A 13,234-nucleotide genomic window follows, 5' to 3' on the forward strand; every position below is an offset into this window, starting at 1 on the left:
AAAAAAAAAAAAAAAGAACTGAGAGCACCGGCCGGGCAACATTCCGGCATGACTATTGAGGGTGATAAGGTGTTACAGGTGTGGATTGAAGTTTTGAACTTTTCCTCTCAATCTAACGGTTCTTTCAAATCCTACGGTTAAAATATCGCTAGCACACTTGATACTCAGGTGTCCTGCTAGCTTTCCTATACCTCTCCCATATATATATATATATATATATATTCTTATTTATCATATATCTCTTATTTTCCTATAGTGATGCATTAGGTAAACAGTGGCACTTTAACATATTCAGCCATCCACCCTTTGAAAATAAACGCAATAGAGCAAGAATAATATTAGGGAAAACAAAAGTCTACAAACAACAAGAGAAGACTTCGAACAACCATAAAGTCTGAAATTAAGTGTATTTTCAGTGGTTGTGAGTAAAAATCATCCATGGATGAAAATAAGTCAAGAAATAGCAGTTAAAGGGAAAGACTTTGAGGCTGGTCCCCTTGAAATTAAGTGCATTCTCAGTGAATGTCAATGAGCATGGAGAATCTGCTTGCACCAACCCACAATTCTCCCTCACACATTAAGAAAAAATAATAATAATAATAATAAAAAATGAATTCCAATAAACAGAAGTGGTCTCATTGCCTATCACCCAGTGTAGCCACCAAAGTAAGAAAGATTTCCTGTCAATTTAGTGTAGTTTGAGTGATTGTCACGGAGAAAGAATTTCAAGTAATAATTAATAGGTGCCAGGAGGGTTCCCTATGCAACTAGTGTGCAATTTCGGGCTTTGAAAAAAAGACATACAAGTCATTTTATAATGTGGCTGCTACAGTAATTTGAGCCTTAAATGGAGTGTTCGCTCAGCTACAACAATATTCAAAAACTTATCCCAACTTAATGGGGTCAGCTACATGGAGATTTCAAGCAAGGACGAACATAAGGATCTATGAAAAAATGTTGACAAATTATGGCTAATTATAATAAGTGACAGTTGTTAACCTGACGCACTACTACAAATCAGTCATAAGTTTATAACGATAGACTGTAATAAGGTACCGACTGTATACCTGACATATTTCAGCTAGCAATGTGCAAAATCATTTACCTTAATTAAAATTTCATGTAATTTGAGTACCAAAGCAAGTGCTTTTTCAATGGTTGTCACTAGCAAGAACAATATGTCCCTCTATGGAAATGATTGTGATTAATAAAAATCAATAGTAAAGAGACATTACCAACCTCCCCAAGACCGTGTGGTCAAACATCCATTTGAGTAACCATGAGATCAAGGGTTCAAGACTTGGTAGAGAAAGAGAGAGTAGAGAAGGAATGAAAAATAGGAAAAAGAAAACAATGGGAAAACTATGAGAAAAACAAAACCCCAAAGGATAGCTCTTTTGAAAAAGACCAACACCTCACAATTAAGAGTGGATGAGTTCAACATTCCTTGGAGCCTACCACATACACACATACACACAAAAAAGGCAATGTGGCACTGCACCTAGACACAAAGGGAAAATGATCACCCCAGCCTTCATAAAAGGCAAAAATCCCGCCCTGTTGATGTTTCCACAATTTGACCCAAAATGAGAAGAATAGTCTAAGGAAATAATAGTAAAGATTTCATAACTCACAAATGGGGTGGGGTTATTTAATGATTTCGTACCATGTAATAAAACTCAGTTGGTAAAGGTTTGGCTTTCTGAAACCCACAAGCATGGCATTCTGCAACCCAACTGTATTGGAATCCCTCCCCTGCTTGTTCTTCACTTTGCTCCTTGCTTCATCGAATTCCATCAGCACTGGCACCAGTATTGCTGCTGTAGACCAAGCTGATGCTCTCATCAAATGGAAAGCTACTCTCAACAATCAAAGCCAGTCTGTTCTCCAATCATGGATACTACTTGATCTTAATGCTACCAATTCCTCTCTGCGATCTGAACCATGCAGTAATTGGGTTGGAATTTCTTGCAACCAAAGGGGAAGCATCAATGAAATTAACTTACCTAGTATGGGCTTGCAAGGTATGGTTAATAACTTCCCCTTTCCCTCATTTCCTGATCTTACACGTCTGGATCTCACTAATAATACATTTTTTGGTAGTGTTCCATCCAACATTGCTAACCTTTCGGTTATCAACTACCTTGATCTGTCTGTGAATCAGCTCTCAGGAATAGTTCCATCTGAAATCTGCTTACTTACCAGTCTTAAAAAGTTGTATCTTGATCAGAATCATTTCAATGGATCAATACCTTATGGAATGGGAAGATTGAAAAATCTTACTGTTCTGACAATGTATTCCAACAACCTCTTTGGTTTCATACCTGCATCTCTTGGTAATTTGACCAACCTACAGCAGCTCTCTTTGTACCAAAACAATCTCATTGGTTCAATCCCTGCATCTATAGGTAATATGAAAGATCTGCATTTTCTGTACCTATATGAAAATCAGCTTTCAGGTACCATTCCTCAGGAAATAGGAAATTTGACAAAGCTCAATTCTTTGAGCCTAGAAAGTAATAGTCTGGTAGGATCCATCCCCCAAGAAATAGGAAACTTGAAATCACTCAGTGATCTGTACTTGACTCTGAACAATCTCAATGGTTCAATCCCTGCCTCTTTAGGTAATTTGAGAAACCTTACCATTTTGCACCTCTCTCAGGATCAACTCTCTGGTAGGATTCCTCTAGAAATAGGTAATTTGACAAGTCTGGTTGACCTGCAAATGTCCCTCAATCATCTAACTGGAGCCATCCCTTCCACTTTGGGAAACCTACAGAACCTCACCAATTTGAACTTGCTGGAAAATCAACTTTCTGGATCGATCCCTGAAGAAATAGGAAATCTAACAGAATTGGTTTACTTGCAACTGGGAATTAACCGTTTCTCAGGTAGTCTGCCAGAAGAAATAGGAAATCTCAAAAAATTGATTCGCTTAGAATTGGGAGAAAACTATTTCTCTGGTAGTCTCCCACAAGGGCTATGCATGAATGGATCACTTCAAAACTTCACTGCATTTAACAACCATTTCATAGGTGTTCTTCCAAAAGGCTTCAAAAACTGCACAAGCTTAGTTAGAGTTCGACTTGAAAATAACCAACTTGTTGCAAACTTATCAGAAGACTTCGGGGTTTATGAGAAGCTGAATTACATTGATTTGAGCAATAATCAATTGCATGGTGAACTTTCATCAACCTGGGGACAGTGCCAAAACCTGCAAGCTCTAAAGATGGCTGGGAATAATATTACTGGTAAGATACCTACAGAGCTTGGGATGTTAAATCAACTGCATGTCCTTGACCTTTCTTCAAATTACCTGGTGGGAGAAATTCCCAAGGAATTTGGTGAGCTGATATCTTTGCTGCATCTCAATCTTAGTGACAACCAACTTACTGGGAGTTTACCATTAGAAGTCGGAAGGCTATACAGCCTACAAAATCTTGACTTGTCAACAAACAGCTTGAGTGGACAAATACCAAAAGAAATAGGGAACTGCTCCAACTTATTATATCTGGATCTAAGCAACAACAGTTTGAATGGAAGCATTCCATTTCAAATTGGCAATTTGGTTTACCTTCAACTTTTATTGGATCTAAGTCAAAACAGGCTCAGTGGAGAGATACTGTCACAGTTTAAAAATTTAGAAAACTTGGAAAAGTTAAATCTCTCCCATAATCAACTCTCAGGTACCATTTTTTCTGCGTTCGATGGAATGTTTAGTTTGACATCCATTGACATATCTTACAACGAGTTCGAGGGTCCACTTCCGAACAACAGAGCCTTTCAAAATGCCACAATAGAAGACTTAAGAAACAACAAGGCACTCTGTGGCAATGCAAAGGGTCTGGAACCTTGCAAACCATCCTTGTCTAAAGGAAAAAAAGCAAAACCAGACCACAAAGTCCTGATTGCTGTAATGGTTCCATTGTTAGGTGTGCTATTTCTTCTGTTTGCAGTTGTCACCGCTTGTCTTGTCCACCGAAAGGTAAGAATCGTTGAGACAAAACAAAGAACACCACCACATGATATGGATCTATTTTCAATATGGAATTACAATGGAAGAATTGTGTATCAAGAAATTATTGAAGCAACTGAGGATTTTGATGCTAAATATTGCATTGGGATGGGAGGATATGGAAGTGTATACATAGCAAAGCTGTCAACAGATCAAGTGGTAGCTGTCAAAAAGATTCACCAACCATTACAGGATGAGTGTGAGAATGCCAACATACAAACATTTAGAAATGAGATTTCTGCATTAACAAAACTGCGACACAGAAACATTGTGAAGCTATATGGTTTTTGTTCATCTGCACAACACTCCCTTTTGGTTTATGAGTATTTTGAGAGAGGAAGTTTGGCTAAGATCCTCAACAACAATGAGCTTGCATCAGAAATGGATTGGATAAGAAGAGTTAATGTTATTAAAGGTATGGCAAATGCTTTATCTTACATGCACCATGATTGTTCACCACCGATCATTCACCGCGACATAACGAGCAACAATGTTTTGCTGGATGAAGAATATGAGTCACATGTGTCTGACTTTGGCACTGCTCGACTTCTAAAGCCCGATTCATCCAATTGGACTTCTCAAGCGGGTACGTGTGGATATGTTGCTCCAGGTAATAAATTCATCATTTCTCTAATTATACATAAAGTTATTTATAGATAGTACTTGCATGAAATATATTTTTTTAACATTATTTAACTAATTCTGCATTTTTTTTCCTATTTAATATTTTATTTAGTGAGATTTTATAACTGAACATATTTTCATTGCTCAAGCCATTTTTTATTAGAAGTTCGGAAAATTTTCTCATTAGCATAAGCTTTAAATTCGAGTTACTACTCCTAGTAAATAAATTTTGAATTTTTCGAAATATTCATTTTGATGAGTTGGTGAACTATTAACTTTTAAGTTTTAAGAATTTAATTAAATATTTTCTGGACTTCCATGCTTTCCAGAGCTTGCCTACACGATGAAGGTGACCCGAAAATGTGACGTTTATAGCTTTGGGGTACTAACATTAGAAGTGCTTATGGGAACACATCCAAGTGAACTCATCTCTACACTATTATCACCATCATACTCAGAACTGTCATCACCAAAGCAAATGATGCTATTGAGAAATGTGTTGGATAAACGACCCTTCCCTCCCACGACTGAAATGGTTGAAGAACTCATAATTGTTATAAAGCTAGCAATCTCATGCTTAGCCACTAGTCCACAATCTCGACCTGACATGCACTATGTGTCTGAGAAAGTAGAAACAATCATCTTGAAGCCATCTTTTGCCTTGCGAAATGCTTCGTGCTGATGACGTTCTGAATATTCAAAGAAGAAATCAGGTTCCTTTGTAAGTTATTGTTTGATGATTTCTACATTTCTCTAGTTTGCTTTGTATTGGGTGGCATCCTTTTTCTGTGTAGAGGGCTTTTGTGGGATCAGTATACTGCCCAAACCAGTTTTTTGTATCTTTCCTTTTCATTTTTATAAAAACTTCAGGACAAATCAAAGCCCTAAATGATTAATTAGGGACTAAAAAAAATATATGTTTGCTTGTAATCCAACCGATCTATAAAAATTAAACATGATTATTAAATGATGATGCCTCCTAGCTAGCAACATCAGCCAATCGTTGCATTTAGACTTTAGAGGCAATTACCATTTTACTACAAAAATCTTGACTTTTTTTAGGACAAAGTTGTTGATTTTGATATTAGGTAGTGATGTAATCGTAGTTGTATGTCATTGGATAAATTTCAAAAATTTTGACTACACAATGGGAAAAGATTGGTATGACACCAGTATCCCAGCCCTCCCATTGGTTGAGCTGATAACCCCAAGAAAATCGGCAGCATACCTGACCTCTTCCCTATTAATAGATACTCTTTTCTTTTTTCGGTGAAAATACTAACATAAATTGTAAATCAATAAAGAAAGAGACTTTCAAATCTAATATCATGAGTCCATGACTTATCTACATACCTCAATATTTGGTGTAAAGCCCGACCTATACCAAGCCACAATATTGTCCACTCTTACAAAAGTGCGTTGTTGGACTAGTGAATCCACAGAAGAGATGCTGAATCCAAAAAAGCTGTAAATTCATCTGATAATCCTTGATTAAACTTGCCGGACCATGCTTCTCATAAGAAAACAAGTAGGCATTGAAGTCATCCATTACTAACCATAGGCGCCCTGAACTTGAAATAGATGCAAGATCACACCACAGATCTCTGCAAATTTCTTTAAAGCAATTTGGATGGACAACAAACATTAAAAAAAAAAAAAAAAAAATTCCCCAAAAGCCTGCAAAAACATGAAAATATGCTGATCTGACTCAAAACACAACAGGCCACTGAAGCTTGTCCTTCCAGAAGAACCAGATATTAGAGACCATATCCTACCTACGGTTATGAATAAAATCAGAGTGATCATAACCCAAAGAGCAGAAAAAAATTTTGGGGCAGCAATTAGAATCAACCTTAAGCTCCACAATACTGATATACGAAGGTTGATGCTCACGAATCAATAACTTCAGAGCTGCATGAGCAGGACTATTCGCCACGTCCCGAATATTTCAAAATAGGCAGATAATTGGGGTGTTTTGTTTTCGAGATAACCTTGCATTGTGTCTCGAGACCACACTCTCAGCTGGGTTGCATAATATTCCATCTAGCACCAGCAGCTCCTGCCTTCTCATTCCCTCCGTACAAGCCCCTTGAGTAGATGATTCAAACACATTCTCACAGGGACGAGTATTTCTCCTTGCTAGAGTGATCAACGGAGGAAGATCATCCTGCTCAATATTGGTAGGCAACGATAAATCATAGTGCACAATTGCAGTATGCCCATTGTCTCGGTAATCCACCAACATAGGTGAGCAAACTCCAATGCCGATACTCCCAGATTACAGCAGAAGACCTTTCACCCACAACAGTAGTAGTCGACTCTCTCACTCCTCCCACCCATACCAAAGGATTACTTGTTTGGATCCCTCAAGCCCTCTATCTATTGGACTAACAGTGGTAACCGGTGGAATCGGGTCATGTTGGTTGTATCGAAATTGCCTCAAAACTAGCATGATCTTCTTATTTTTTCTGTTAAATAGCATGTTCTATTTTTTCATGTGTCTAATTGTCAAAGTATTTCAATCAACTAAGTTTCAAAGAAAAATGGAACGGAATGGTTAGTATCGGTCAGATTGGAATGGTATCAACCTTGATCGATTTCTATCCTGATTTTTTTGATTCCGTTCCACATGTATGGACCAAGGGTTAAATCATACAAAAACCCATTTAAAAAATATATATATAGGGGTAGATCTGTCCAATATGGTTTGATCCTGAATGGTATCAGAACAGTTTTGACCTTGACCGATCCCATAACCATTCCCATGTTTTAGAACCTTGCTATCAACACAAATTTTTTTTGTATATAAAATGAAACATATCAGTGTTTGTAAAATTATGTTGGCATTATTATCAAATTAATGAAATTGGGAAACTCCCCAATATGTGCTTTGTTTTTTTTGAGAATGATGACGAGCATTTTTTTTTCCACAAAAAATAAAATAAAAAATTATCACAATAAGTTTTTTCTGAATAGGGAGTGTCGCCTTATATAGGGCAATCCCAAGCATCTCATGTTCTATGTGAAACCTTTGTCTCAATGAAATGAAATTTTGATAGATAGTAATATTTGATGTTTAAAGGGTGAGCTTCAGCGCTTATTAGGGGTGTCAATTCCTAAACCGAACCGGTAAAACCGGCCGGACCGAACCGATAACAACCCGGACCGAACCGAACCGAATCCTTATTGGTTCGGTTCGGTTTCGAGTATTGTAACCCCAAAACCAAACCGAACCGCACCGAAAACCGGATGAACCCGAAACCAAACCGAAACCGGCTCAAAACCCGGACCGAAACCGAAACCAAACCGGTAAGAAACCGAAACACTCCAAAATTCATTAAAAAAATCAAAATTTGAATAGTTTTGTATACATTTGTATGGAAAATCAAATCCAAACTAGACCAAAAACCAAAACCAACCCGGTTACAAATCGATTTAAGAAACCGAAGTTCAACAATTCATCATTTGGTTGTTTCCTAATGGCTCCATACCGGTTTAAAAAACCGAACCAAACCGAAATGAACCTAATAAATCCAAACCGGTACCAACCCGAACCCAAACCGCACCGAAGCCGACACCGGACCGAAACCGATAAATCCTTAATGGGTCGGTTTCGGTCACTTCCAAAGTCACACCGAAACCGGTGGAACCGGACCGAAACCGCACCAACCCGGACCGTTGACACCCCTAGCGCTTATAGTAAGATTTTTTGCTAAAGTTCAAAGAACTATACTAAAAAATAAATAAATAAAAAATGAACGATATTATAGTCCAGGCATGCCTAGACTTAGCAAAAGATACAAAAGCCTCCTACCACCCCACCTTCGCATTGTCATCAGCAATGTTAAGGGAAACTCAATATTGATTAGAGAATCACCATCAGCATTGTCATTAGTAGACTCTCTACACCAATATAGACAAAACCGACCTACATGAACCTATATCGAGACCTGTACTAGGAATCCCAATTAACTTGCAGAAAATGCTTATAATATTACTCAATTATTTTTAACAAAAAAAAATCAAAAACACAAGATTGATCCATTATAATATAGGTATGGATCAAATAAAGCAATAGTCTCTTTGTAAAATGGGAAATAGATTGCATACATTATGATCCTCTCTAGATCCCACAGTGATGGGCCTCATGAGCTATGTACATTTCTTTTTTTAATAATATTTGATGTTCCTACTAACCCAGGAGTCTTTTTTTGGCTTGAAAAGGATTGACCCAACAAAGTATGTTGGTTGTTTCCATTGGCCCCACATTAAAAAAAAATACCATGTTTAAAATATGAGCAAATCAGCTAGGTAAACCTTCTATCCAGCTCGCAACACTTCTCTTGAGTCCACATCCTCTGCAGCGAGCGGTGAGGTGTGGTGAGCTAGGGGTGAAACAGGGCCAGATTTCTTAAAACCCTAACCCAACCCTAGGTTCCCAAAACTCAACCCAACCGTATCAGGCTCAGGGTTGGGCCGGGTTGGGTCGGGTTGACCCTAGTTGGTCTTCTTAGTGGAATCACATTTCGATAAGTACAATTCCAATTCCAATTCTTCAAACCACTGCGCCATGCAAAGTCAGACAACTATGGTGATGATCATCAGATTTGGTTAATTGTTTATCCAATAAACATACTTGATGGAGCAATTTGATGGTGACCTCTGACCTAACCCCATCCCACTCATCACCAGAATATTACGGGAAAAAATTTTTAAGGGAAACCAAAAAGGAATTCTCTTACAAGTTAACTGCTCATTCCAGTGGAAACATTTGCAAAAGTATTGGCAAACCTCATGGCCAATGAAGGGGTTACAAGGGGAAGTTTTTCCCCCAGTTTTGTGAGAGATCAATGTAGAGCAATGTCCACTACCACAAAAAGGAAGGCATATATACATATTGCAAAGCATTTCCATATTGTGATTGACAGACCATAACAAATGAAATTGTTAATTCATACAAATGCATAGTGAAGGATGACACCACAGAAGAACTTTGGAATGATTGTTCTAAAAATTTGCAGACAAAGGCAAGAGAGAGAAAGAGATACCGACTTATGCCAAGAGGGATGGGGGAGAGAAGGGAAAGGCAGCGCACCTTCTTCCTTCTTCCTTCTTCCTTCTTCCATCATCCGTTATTCATCTCTCAAAGATCAATGGGGGAGAGGGATTTGCAAGAAATGGTGTAAGGAAGGGAAGGCCAAAGGTAAAGGGCAACGAGATGTTCTTCCTTCTTAGTCTCTCAAAACAGAGATGTGGCAGATTAGGAGAAGATAATCAATGGAGTCTTCTTCCTTCTTTAGTCCTTCATCTCTCAAAACAGGGATTACTAGATGGGGGAGAGACTTCGGGAGAGGGATGAGTCGAGAGCCTACCTCAAGGGTTCTACTTTCTGCGATTTTTTCATTTGGGAAGAGCAACTAGGGTTTAAAAATACATTATATAGTCATATAGTGTACTAAGGTGAGAAAACATTATTAGTTAAACACAATAATAATTTGGGTTAGACTTAAGGTGGGTTAGGGTCGGGATGGGTTTTCAATGCCTCAACCCAGGCCCAGCTCAACCCCACACAAGGTTGGGGCGGGTTGGGCTAGGTTGGCCCTTATAGTCGGGTTAGACAGGGTTCAAGCTCAGGGCGGGTTCGGATCATCAGGGCTAAATTTATACCCCTGTGGTGAGCATTGGATGGCTGAGAGCATCTGGGCACATGCCAAAAGGGGCTCCCAGCCACTCAATGCTCATTGCACCAGTGCAGCATGACGCCGAAAAATTATAGAGGATTTAGAGGTAACACATGTGATCAATTCAAAAGAAAAAAGAACTCGCCACCCAAAAGATAAGAGAACTCAAGAAGAACTAATTCTTCTCAAAGGCCAAAGGCTCAAATTATGAATAAACTCCAAGTATTTTCCATTATATTCACTGGTGTAAGCTTATATATATGAGCATGGAACAACCTTCTAAGCATAGGCAATTTCCAAGAACTAATTGGAAAACACAATCATGGGGAAAACAAACAACTACCCAATAGGAAAGGACCTTGAGAACCTTGAAAGGCATTTCCACATCTTTTAGAGTCTAAAAATATAATGGTTGAAGTGCCCCAGAAGTTCTAGAACCGAATGTGAATGGAAGTTGGGCTAAAAAGATGAATTTCAGACTTCTAATAGTTTACAGTCAGCCCAGACATACTTTACCAAAACGACCATAACTTCTTCTAGAAAATAGCAAATGATGCACCTTTTTTTTTTTTTTTTTTTTTTTTGAAAATAGACTTCTAGATCTTTCCATCCATATATGACACGACTTCTAGTTCCTTCTGAGTTGGTTCAAGTGTCTCCGTGAAGTTAACTCAAAATCTTGCACTGCAACTTTTATTTTCAGTTTATATCCTTTAGCTTGGGCTTGTGGGCTAATTGGACTGGGTTGTTGTCCCATTTAAAAATGCCCCTGCATCACAGTGGCTGCAGACGATTTTCACACACCTCTCCCTCTCTCTATCTCCCATCAGCAAATGAGACATTTAGGCACACAGAAACAACCAATAATGTCTCAATGAGTGGGCCGCAACACGCCACTGTAGTGAGCGGAGTTTGAGTGACCGTCACAGTCTAACACAACAAGAGTTTCCACACAAGAACTTTTTCCTTTTTTTTTTTTTTTTTCCAGGGGGGGTGAGGTTGGATATGCCGCCGGTATTACCATATGCTAGTACCCATCCCTCTCCCTTTTTGGGAAATCATTAGGAAATAGAAATTAATAGGACAAACAACAACTATGGGAAAAAGAAGCCTGAAAGGCCCTGTGGCCATTGCACCTAGACAGATGGGGAGAAATGACCACCCCACCCCTCATGAAAGGCAGAAACCCTGCCCCATGGTTCCACATTATAAGGAAATAATAGTCTTTTTTATTTTTTTCTTTGATAGAATAAGGATGTAATAGTCTTGAATGACTCCTCAATTTCATTCATTCATTCATTCTTTCTTTTTTTTTTTTTTTTTTGCTAAAGTTCAACAAAGAATAATATTAAAAAGAATAAATACAGTACAGGGGAACCAAAGAAGAAAAAGAAATAGAAATTACTTCATTCAAGACTATTATTTCTTTATTCTATCAAAGAAAAAAAGAAAAAAAGACTTGCCCAAACATTGATGTTTTACGCTTTAATCTAGTTAATGGATATTTTTTCTTTCTTGAGGGGAAAAAAAAAAAAAAAAAGTAGACTTGAATGGGTAAAGATCTCACAAATGGGGTGGGGTTGCTCAATGATTTCTTACCTTGTAATAAAACTGAGTTGGTAAAAGCTTGGCTTTCTGCAACCCACAAACATGGCTTTCTGCAACCAACTGTATTAGAATCCCTCTCCTTCCTGTTCTTCATTTTTGCTCCTTGCTTCGCTGAATTCCATTGGCATTGGCACCAATATTGTAATAAAAGAAAACAAATCAGCTGCTTGGACGATCACATAGTCGTACGAGTCAGCATCCAACATCTGTCCTTTTTGTTTCTAAATATACCCCTCTTTATCCTTGCAATGGCAAAATATGTGACAGGTGTTGGATGTTGACTCGTACGACCAGGTAATCGTACTAACATCTTGGATCCTATCTCCTAATAAAACTGAGTTGGTAAAGGTTTGGCTTTCTGAAACCCACAAGCATGGCTTGGAATCCCTCCCCTTCCTGTTCTTCACTTTGCTCCTTGCTTCATCGAATTCCATCAGCACGGGCACCAGTACTGTTGCTGTAGACCAAGCTGGTGCTCTCATCAAATGGAAAGATACTCTCAACAATCAAAGCCAGTCTGTTCTCCAATCATGGATACTACTTGATCTTAATGCCACCAATTCCTCTCTGCGATCTGAACCATGCAGTAGTTGGGTTGGAATTTCTTGCAACCAAAGGGGAAGCATCACTGAAATTAACTTACCTAGTATGGGCTTGCAAGGTATGGTTAATAACTTCCCCTTTCCCTCATTTCCTGATCTTACACGTCTGGATCTCTCTAATAATACATTTTTTGGTAGTGTTCCATCCAACATTGCTAACCTTTCGGTTATCAACTACATTGATCTGTCTATGAATCAGCTCTTAGGAATAGTTCCATCTGAAATCTGCTTACTTACCAGTCTTAAAAAGTTGTATCTTGATCAGAATCATTTCAATGGATCAATACCTTATGGAATGGGAAGATCGAAAAATCTTACTGTTCTGACCATGTATTCCAACAACCTCTATGGTTTCATACCTGCATCTCTTGGTAATTTGACCAATCTACAGCAGCTCTCTTTGTACCAAAACAATCTCATTGGTTCAATCCCTGCATCCATAGGTAATATGAAAGATCTGCACTTTCTATACCTATATGAAAATCAGCTTTAAGGTACCATTCCTCAGGAAATAAGAAATTTGACAAAGCTCAATTCGTTAAGCCTAGAAAGTAATAGTCTAGTAGGTTCCATCCCCCAAGAAATAGGAAACTTGAAATCACTCAGTGATCTATACTTGACTCTGAACAATCTCAATGGTTCAATCCCTGCCTCTTTAGGTAATTTGAGAAACCTTAACATTTTACACCTCTCTCAGAATCAAC

At 38.3% G+C, this 13,234-nt stretch overlaps 2 protein-coding genes across 2 annotated transcripts; both read left to right on the top strand.

Moving 5' to 3' along the window:
- The first annotated feature begins 1,717 nt into the window (after positions 1 to 1,717).
- On the top strand, positions 1,718 to 2,520 carry LOC122064793 (probable leucine-rich repeat receptor-like protein kinase At1g35710). Its single transcript, XM_042628579.1, has 2 exons — positions 1,718 to 2,336; positions 2,453 to 2,520. The coding sequence occupies exons 1-2, from the start codon at positions 1,718 to 1,720 to the stop codon at positions 2,518 to 2,520; spliced, it is 687 nt and encodes a 228-aa protein (XP_042484513.1).
- A 416-nt stretch (positions 2,521 to 2,936) lies between these two features.
- LOC122076280 (MDIS1-interacting receptor like kinase 2-like) lies at positions 2,937 to 5,432 on the top strand. The gene is made up of 2 exons (XM_042641603.1): positions 2,937 to 4,625; positions 4,969 to 5,432. Exons 1-2 carry the CDS (start codon positions 2,987 to 2,989, stop codon positions 5,319 to 5,321), a joined length of 1,992 nt encoding a protein of 663 aa, XP_042497537.1. The 5' UTR covers positions 2,937 to 2,986; the 3' UTR covers positions 5,322 to 5,432.
- Positions 5,433 to 13,234: the final 7,802 nt, after the last annotated feature.

The sequence above is a fragment of the Macadamia integrifolia genome, chromosome 1 (assembly GCF_013358625.1).
Source record: "Macadamia integrifolia cultivar HAES 741 chromosome 1, SCU_Mint_v3, whole genome shotgun sequence".
NCBI classification, from domain to species: Eukaryota; Viridiplantae; Streptophyta; class Magnoliopsida; order Proteales; family Proteaceae; genus Macadamia; species Macadamia integrifolia.

Bases quoted from the DNA above. Each gene is read 5' to 3' on its own strand.
- LOC122064793 (XM_042628579.1), top strand. From the start codon at position 1,718: ATGGCATTCTGCAACCCAACTGTATTGGAATCCCTCCCCTGCTTGTTC. The intron at 2,337-2,452 runs GTAATTTGACCA...TATGAAAATCAG, and splicing joins TTTCATACCTGCATCTCTTG to CTTTCAGGTACCATTCCTCA.
- LOC122076280 (XM_042641603.1), top strand. From the start codon at position 2,987: ATGAATGGATCACTTCAAAACTTCACTGCATTTAACAACCATTTCATA. The intron at 4,626-4,968 runs GTAATAAATTCA...CATGCTTTCCAG, and splicing joins GTGTGGATATGTTGCTCCAG to AGCTTGCCTACACGATGAAG.